At 34.0% G+C, this 9,191-nt stretch overlaps 1 protein-coding gene across 3 annotated transcripts in view; it reads left to right on the forward strand.

Annotated features, from left to right (window-relative positions):
- Positions 1-5,102, forward strand: part of LOC124950415 (mucin-5AC) — a 103,916-nt gene extending 98,814 nt beyond the window's left edge. For all 3 annotated transcript variants that reach the window (XM_047497059.1, XM_047497061.1, XM_047497060.1), the window contains one exon: positions 1-5,102. This exon is cut by the window's left edge and continues 775 nt beyond it. In XM_047497059.1, coding sequence (XP_047353015.1) covers positions 1-4,082 — 4,082 coding nt within the window. In that variant the 3' untranslated portion in view covers positions 4,083-5,102.
- The last annotated feature ends 4,089 nt before the right edge of the window (positions 5,103-9,191 follow it).

Raw genomic sequence — 9,191 nt, forward strand, 5'->3', positions numbered from 1 at the left:
CGACGACATTTAGGACGACTACTTCGAGTCCTGTAAAAGAATATCAACAGTTTGCCGAAAGTGCAGCTTTCGTATCTAATCGTGGTAATTATTATAACAACAATGCCGCCAATCGTCAATATTATTATCAATCTTATAACAATCAAGAATCAACGACGAGAGATTCAACAACAACGACAAAAGAAAAAACTAGTTCGCCTGTGATCAGGACTAGATTTAGTATACCACCATTCCCTGGTCCAACGTTCGCGCCAATTTACAAACCACGAACTACCACCGTACAGAGTCACGAGACAACATTACAATATACTACAACAACCGAAAAGACTTTGGATAGTACGGATTACTATAGACAGCCTTATACAACGGAAACATCGTATGGTTTTGGTGGTGTCGTTGAAACCGTTGCCACAACTAATCGCCCAGAAACTGAGGATTATCAGACCAGTACGGAATCCATTTCCACGGCAGCGTTAAATGGAAATTATCATGAAAACTCGGAAATACAAGCGGCTTATCGTACCGACCTGGATACGAGTAATCCCGATCGAGAAACGTATTCGAATTATTATCGAAATAATAATGAATACAATAGGAATAAGATGATTGAGGACGATCAAGAGACGACGAGTTATACCACTACGAGATCTAACGTTAATACAGAAAATTATCGTGATTATACCGAAGACGTAGGAACGACGGCAGCTTCTATCGATTATTCAAACGACATTCTCGATAGACAAAAGTCGACGGGTTCGGAGACAGAGACGAAGATTGACGCTAAGGAAGCTACGAGAAATTTACCGAGTTACCGTGCTAACTCGATAAACCTGTCGACGGAAAAACCATCGAGAAGTACTCAGCAGTATTCGTCAACCGGAAAGACCTTGAGTCCTTACGACACCAGTTTTACGTACAAACAGGGCAAAGTAATGTCAACGTTAGGTCCTTACATACCGTTCACGAAGAATTACATTCATTCGAGTACTTCGACCCCTACAACAATTACGACCGCTAAACCACCGGTATATACAGCCACAGTACCTAGCTTTACTTCTACCGTATCTAATTATCGCAATTCTAAAAACCTGATATCAAAGTCGAAACAATATTTCTCTTCGTCATCGACTAATAAATTAAAAGGTAGTAGTAGTTCGAGTTATCTACCAGAATCACGAAGCACTTTAAGAATTGGCTCGGCTTTAGAGAACAGACCCGCCAACGAGAGAGAACACGTACTCGATATGTTACATTCTCTTCAAGGTTTAGAAAACGACGTAAACACGTCCGTTAATTCTCGTACGAGTTTATCGACAGCCTCCGGACCATCCACTTTACATTCACTCGCTCTTTACTTTGCCACTGCCAGCGAAAACTTTGCGTCGAGAGAATCGACAGAGTCAAATACCGATCGTCCAGAAGAAACTGTGGAAACGTCGACGGAGAAAAGGGATGAGTCCACGGTGGAACTACCAAAGAGTATACTTACCCAACAGACGGTCGAATCCTATGCTGAATTATTTAAACTTAACAACGCTCTTGAGATCAACGATACGAGGATAGAGGATTCCAACGAGTTTGAGAATTCCAATGACGATTTGGATCTTCAGCAGAGCGAGGGTCCAGTAAACGGAGCAAATAAAACGAATGGAACGAAGCTTCGTGAGCTTGCACAAGTATTCACACATGCTTTATCCGCCTACTTGCAAGATCCCGACACGTTCAAGAAGGTACTCACTGATATAAGGCCAACCGATCCAAACTGGACTACCGAAAGCGATCAGAGTGAAACCACTACTTCTTATCCGACCACAGTAACCGAAGAATTTCCATCGGTTACCAAGGAGAAAGACGAGGTATTGGATTTCTCGGAGGATGTGAATGGAACGAGAAGACGAAAGCCAACAAGCGTGTATCCGAGCGTCTATCAAGCACCTTCCATCGCGATTACGAGTAGCACCTATAAGCCTTATTTGTCTCAACGTGACTATTACGGTTCAACCTTGCCACCTGTTCAGGCTGCACGTCGTGACTTTTACACGACTGGATTCCCTGAAACATATCGTCGCGATGTTTATAACTCGACTTTGTCGCCTGCTAGATCGATCAGCAGTGTTTCTCAATCGACCATTAATACAGTTCGATCTTTCGAAGACAATGGTTATCAAACGACAACATGGTTACCTCCTAAAACGCAAAACAGTTATTACACGACAACGATAGCTCCTACGGAGAATACGTTAGATCAAACTACAACTTCCTCCTTGAACGATCTATCCAATAATAATGATTATTATGAATCTTCGACCTTGCCGGCTGACAACAACTTTGCCTACGTAGTAAACACTGCGTTCAATATCGGCAATGATAATCGTATACCAGTCAGTAGTGTCGAAACAAGCGACCATAGCGGATCGTCTAAAGACGATTATTTCCCAGTGGAATATAAATCCGGAGAAAATCAATATGATGATACTTCTAATGGAACCACTAACAGATCAGATCCTTATGGCAAACATGTGAAATCCCTTGGTATTACGCCGATACATAAGAATTATGTACCTTCCTCGACGCCAGCTTATTATCTACAATATGCACAAGATTCGCGTTTAGGAAACAAATCAGAGAGATTTGGTACGCCTCATTATTTCAAGCCAGAAGATAACAATAACGACGATGGATCACGGGTTGCCGAAGTATCGAACAGTATAATATCCAGCTCTACTACGTCGATACCGCCAAAAAGGATCAGCAATAATCCATTCAGAATACGTTATTACGATTCGAGAATCCCGGACGAATCTCTTGTAACAGCTCGTAGTTCCTATCAGAATTTTAGAACTAGTCAGAATCGTGTCGAGGGTAACATCAAGCAAACGGATAAAACGACGGAGAGGTCAGTGACGATGACATCGATATCGTCATCGAACATTGGACTAGATCCGATAACGACTACGGTGATAGACTTTGATGACTCTTCTCACGTTACTACAGTCACTCGAAATGCTTCGAACAATAATCCGATTCAAAACAATACGGCTTCGAATGTATTGAGCAACGATCATTGGACGTCCTCGCCTATGGTAACTCAACTCTGGGAAAGTACTATTTTCATCGATCCTAAACGTATAAATCATGGTTTAGAGGATGATCCTTCCTCGAAGGAAATTACTTCGAACGAATCATTTTCAACTTTGAAACCAACACGTAGTAGTACATTGGATTCCCTTAAGAACAAGATTTTTAACATAAATACCTATGATGATGCTACGAAATCATCGATTACGAGCGAGGATATATCAACGCCTTGGCAATGGACACATAACAACGATGATTCACCTACTACGTTTACTTTATTACCAAGTGTGTTCACAGGTGAGAACACGGCTACCCCTACACCGATTTATACTACACGTTCCAGTATAACAACAACAATAACGTCTTCTGTAACATCGACCAACACCATACCCAAAGACAATGCTTTGGTTTCCTTGTTACCATACGCTACTACAACTTCAAGTGCTTCGAACACGAGTGACAATGAGGTTGTCAAGGCTAAGAGGATCTTTGGCAAACTTAACGAGAGCAGTTCGGATACCTTGATGAAGGTGATGAAACAAGCTGACACCAATGAAACCGTTAGACAATTAGTCCTATTGTTGATTAATCATTGCAACGGGCCAATGAACAAAACCATGGAGGAAGAGAAGGAACAATTGTTAAATGCACTTTTAAGGATGCCAGTTAACAGATTCTCCACAGAGGAGTCACGTGAAATAGTAGCTGGTATCAACAAATTGACATTACCGATCGGTAGACGATCATCTTCGAGATCGAACGAACCTGATTCTAGGATGTCATCGACGACACCTAGATCTTCCGAACCTTCGATCACGACATTCCGTAGTAAACAAGGTAGAAAATTTCGTACAACCACGGATAATCCGTCAGTTTTCTCAAGAAGATCGGACGATCCTGATACGGAAGAAACGATTGACTCGTTATCGGAAACATCAGTGTCCGATAACAGAGCATTAGATCTTTTACGATCTCTTTATTCGGTCGCTGCTAAATGGGGTTGAAATTGTAAAGGTAATACATTCGAAAGAATTTTCGATAAAACAGAGAACGCTCGTGCGTTAAAACCATGAACGTTCCTAATTATTATTATTATTATTTTTTTTTTTTTTTTGTTTTCTTTTTTTCGACGAAGTAGGATTAATTATTTGCGAAAGAAAAGAAAAATGACAAAATGAAAAGAGAAAAAAGAAAAACCAAGCGGAACATTTGACTGCTCCGAAAGAGGAAAGAAAAGAAAAGAAAAGAAAAAAAAAAAAAGAGAAGAATAAAACAAAAAAGAAGAGCAATTATGAACGAGAACTGTTTTGCTAAAATGCCGATAGACAAGTAGCAGTTCGATCGATAGTTATTATTTATAGTTTTGTTATATAGAAAATAAGAATATACGATCTTTTAACATTCCGCATTATGCGATTGATCGGATTAATGTCCCGATAAAACGATATATTAGATGTTACAAGTCTCGGTTTAAAGCCATTCAAGGTAATCGATTTATTCAATTTTGGTTAATGTCTGACAGTCACGATAATGGAGGTCGTTGAACTTATCTACCAATTTCATTCGTTTCGAATTTTAAACGATTCTCTTCGAATTTTTTTCTAGGGAATATTATATATATATATATATATATGTATGTATGTATATATGTGTATATATACATATATACATATTTATAGAGAGAAAGAGAGATGGATAGAGAGAGATCACTTGCAATTGCTAGTTAAAAAGACAATGTCGATTAAATAGATAGAACGTAAGTTTATATTAAAATGCATAGACATGTAGCTCGTAGGGACATTTTATCGTTGAAATTTGTTCAGAAAATTTAAATTTCTCTGATAGACTTTCAAAGAAGGGATCCACGATCATATTAATGTCTTCTTCTGTGTAAATCTATATTTAACGCGTATTACTAATAAATTTCTAAAGTACTATAATATAATATTATAAGAAATTTTCGATCAAAAGATATAGCATATTTGGTCACTTTGCAAGATAGTAAAAGAGAAATATAAAAAAAAGAAAAAAGAAAAGAAAAAAGGAGAGGAAAAAAAATCATTTTTTTTTTTTCCTTCACGATTTGTGTCTCTCTCTCTCGTTATTGCGATCGTCCAAAAAGGAACGATCTTCAAGTGTTAGTTATATCATCGTACATATATACATATATATATATATATATATGTACGTATTATATACCTACATACCTACATATATAGAATACGATTCTGAACGAACGATGCTTCGTTTTATGATCATAAGGAAACCTAGCAAACGGTAAATCATCAACGATCTTCCTTATTTGATGGTAATCGCTTTCGTAAAATATTATATCCCTAGGATGATTTATGTTTTACGATAGAAATTACATACATGTGTGTATGTATGTGTATGTATGTGCGCGCAAACGAATGTGTGTATGTGTGAGTGTGAGTGTGAGTGTGTCTTGCGTTCTCCATTACGTTTGCACGTGAATCTATCCAAAAGAATTCCCACGCTTGAGAAAGAGATGACGCGTGTTGAAAATCTTTTCGAAAAAAAAGAAAAAAAAAAAAAAAGTCGAGAACGTTGACCAAAAATAAAGAGTATCGAGAATTTAAAAAAAAAGAAAAAAAAAAAAGAAAAAGAAGAGAGAAAAAATAAATCACCTTTATCATTCGAAATTTTAATATCGGATCGGATCGGATCGATTATATCGGATTCGAGCGTTCACATGTATTTACTTGTTTTTTTTTTATACGATCCAATATGCGATTTCGAATTTAACAAAAAATTATTCTAATTGATTGGATCAATACATATATAGCAACGTTTTACACTATCCTAATGAATGATATATTACATATATATATGTATGTATGTATGTATGTATATATATATATATATATATATATATATATATATATATATATACATAAACATGTGTGTTATTTATTCCATACAATTTAGTAAATTGTTAAACGTACGAATCGAATAATCTATATTTTATGATTCTGGTGTCGGTGAATCCCTTTCTTTTGTTTGGGTATTTCGGATATAATAATAACAATAATAATAATAATAATAATAATAATAATAATAATAATAATAATAATAATAATAATAATGATAATAATAAGAATAATAAGAATAATAATAATAGTAATAATATTATTATTACAATATTCATAATAAAATGATATATATGTGTACATATATATATATATATATATATATATATATATATATATATCATATACTATAATCCGAAAATATCCAAACGCAATAAACAATATATGATTATAAATATTCAGTACAAGTACCCGAATACATAGCGTTTAGATATAATATGAGATTTTCTGTAAAATATGCTTGTACAGAATATGTGAATAAAAGAAATTCAGGATTTTGTTAATACGATCGATTCAAGATAAATAAATTACAGACCATACGTCGTAATCGTATTTCTTCGGAGAAAAAAGAAAAAAATATTACACAATATGTACCAATCTTTTTCTTTTTTTCTTTCTTTCTTTCTTTTTTTTTTTTTTTGTTTTACGACGTAACGTTAAACAATTAAGAAAAAAAAAGAAATAATAATTCACAAGATGAATTTTCAGTCGCCGACTCCGACAATGAGAGGACATGATTAAAGTTTCATATAGAAAAAAAAAAAAAAAAAAAAAAAAAGAAAAAATGAACAAATGATTATTATAACAATATTCAAACCTTCGAAATAAAATCCGTATTATTATATACGACAAATAAATACTTTATAATCGACATTTTCTCTATAATCTTAGAAAAAATAAAAAGAGAGAGAGAGAGAGAGAGAGAGAGAGAGAGAGAGAGAGAAATATTGTAAATACGTGTCAATTCGATTGAAATCGAAGATCATCACGATTTTGAAAGATTTCCTTCAAACGTGAATTATGTTTCGTAATCTGTTCGTCTGGACCCGATGGATATCAATCAACGAGGACGCATCGTGCAGCACGGCGGCCAAGCAAGCATAAGTCGAAATATGTACTGAAAAGACAACACAAGAGACGTTAGATAGTCTTCCTTCGTAGGAAATCCGAAGGGGGTCAAAGATCATCGGTGAGAGAAGCCTAATTAATATTCCTTAAGTACGTGAGCTTGTTGTCCGTTCCGCTGTAAGATCTTGAAGAAGGTAGGTATCCAAGCGATAAAGGAGAAGAAGAAGGCCTTGCAAAATCATTTTCCTTTGGACGATCTTGAGATCGTCTTTACTTGTCTATCGCGCAATCTCAACCGATTGCCATTGCTTTATGATGAATGCGATCGTTTACTACCTTCAAATCCTACTACAACCGGGTTAAAGCTAAAGGCTATCACGATGAAATGTACATCACATTGAAAGGTACATGAATTAGAATTAGTCATATATATATAGATAAATAGATAGATAGATAGATAGATAGATAGATAGATAAATAGATAGATAGATATATATATATATATAATGTGTAACCTAATAGAGACAATTTATAATAGGTATTACGTAATTGCTTTTGTCATAATTTGAGTATAAGGACATCTTAAATGGCAGGGTAACTAAATATGATTGATTGGATATTTCTTTTTTTTTCCTTCTCTCTTTTTTATTTTTCTTTTTTCTTTTTTTAATTTAATCATAGGTTAAAAACCTATTTGAGATATTCGAACGATGATCATTTTTAAATATATATTTTATGAAAATTTTGTACGTTTCTCTTTATAATTCTTTAATACAATAGTATTAGTTATTTAATAATTGTATAATATAAAGATAAAATTGAAATGTTGATTTTTGTTAATATATTATATTAATATATAATAAGTGACTTATTTATAATATATATATATATATATAAATTTTTCATTTGCTCACACAAAATTATAATTAAATATTAGTATATATATATATATATATATATATATATATATATTGATATTACTATTATTATCTTATTATAAAGATAATAAAAAAAGAAAAAATTACACGCACACAAACATATATATATATATACATCGTAGATTTCTAAATCGAATTTTAAAAATGAGAAAAATTACGCAAAGTATCAATGTAAGTACTAACGTATATACGTAAGAAAGAAATTGCTTAATCGTTGAAAGAAAAGCGAGAAAGAGAAAGAGAGAGCGAGAGGGAGAGAGAGAGAGAGAGAGAGAGAGAGAGAGAGAGAGAGAAGTGTTTCTTTAATAATAATTATCGAGTTAGTTCTCGTGCTTGTAAGAATAAGTAGGATTCGTTAAAACGTTCGCTAATTAGCAACGGCTCTCGAAATCGGATCTCTTTCTTTCTGTTCCCGATAAGATTCAAGGTATCCCGTTGAGTATATCCTCGTTCCTCCGTTGCGAATCGGACAGACGGACGTCCGGAAAGAATACTAGTAGAGCTCTCGACCTTTCGACCGAACGCACACTGTATTTAAATTAGCCCCTTGCGTTCCGTATATCTCCCGTCTTTCAAGATTATAAAGAAAGAGAAGGAAGAAGAAGAAGAAAGAAAGAAAGAAAGAAAGAAAGAAAGAAAGAAAGAAAGGGAATCGTTGCGATTGCGCAATTAAGAGAAAAGTGAGTAGTTAACTCGATTGAGAGTGTTTGATAAGAAATTGTAAGAAATTTCAACTACACTTTATATCGATTCGTTTATCTTTAAGTATATAAAGAATGAATCAAATTGATTGATCAAATGATATCGAGACTCTTTTGAGATTGATTTCTTTTCTTCTTCCTTTTTTCTTTTTTTTATTCTGTTTTTCTTTTTTTTTTCTTTTTTTTTTTTTTTTTTTTTTTTTTTTTTTTTTTTTTTTCCTTCAAAATCGTCCAAATCACGATTAAAGATTTTCGCCCGTTGCCCGTTATATTCGTTGGATTAAATGTTAATAAAGGAAAAAAAAGGAAAAATTAATTAATTAGGACGATCCATAGAAACAATTTACAAATTCGAAGCTTTCTATTTTTGGGATATAAATTTTCTGGATCTATTTATGGCAATTCACGTGATACTGCTAATTCACGTTACTTCGAACTTTTACCATTGTGATTTATATAATAACATTTTTTAAAACTTAACTGGATCAAATGACAGCGATATTTTGTGGAACAAT

Source organism: Vespa velutina, chromosome 7 (genome assembly GCF_912470025.1).
Source record: "Vespa velutina chromosome 7, iVesVel2.1, whole genome shotgun sequence".
In the NCBI taxonomy this organism is placed as follows: Eukaryota; Metazoa; Arthropoda; class Insecta; order Hymenoptera; family Vespidae; genus Vespa; species Vespa velutina.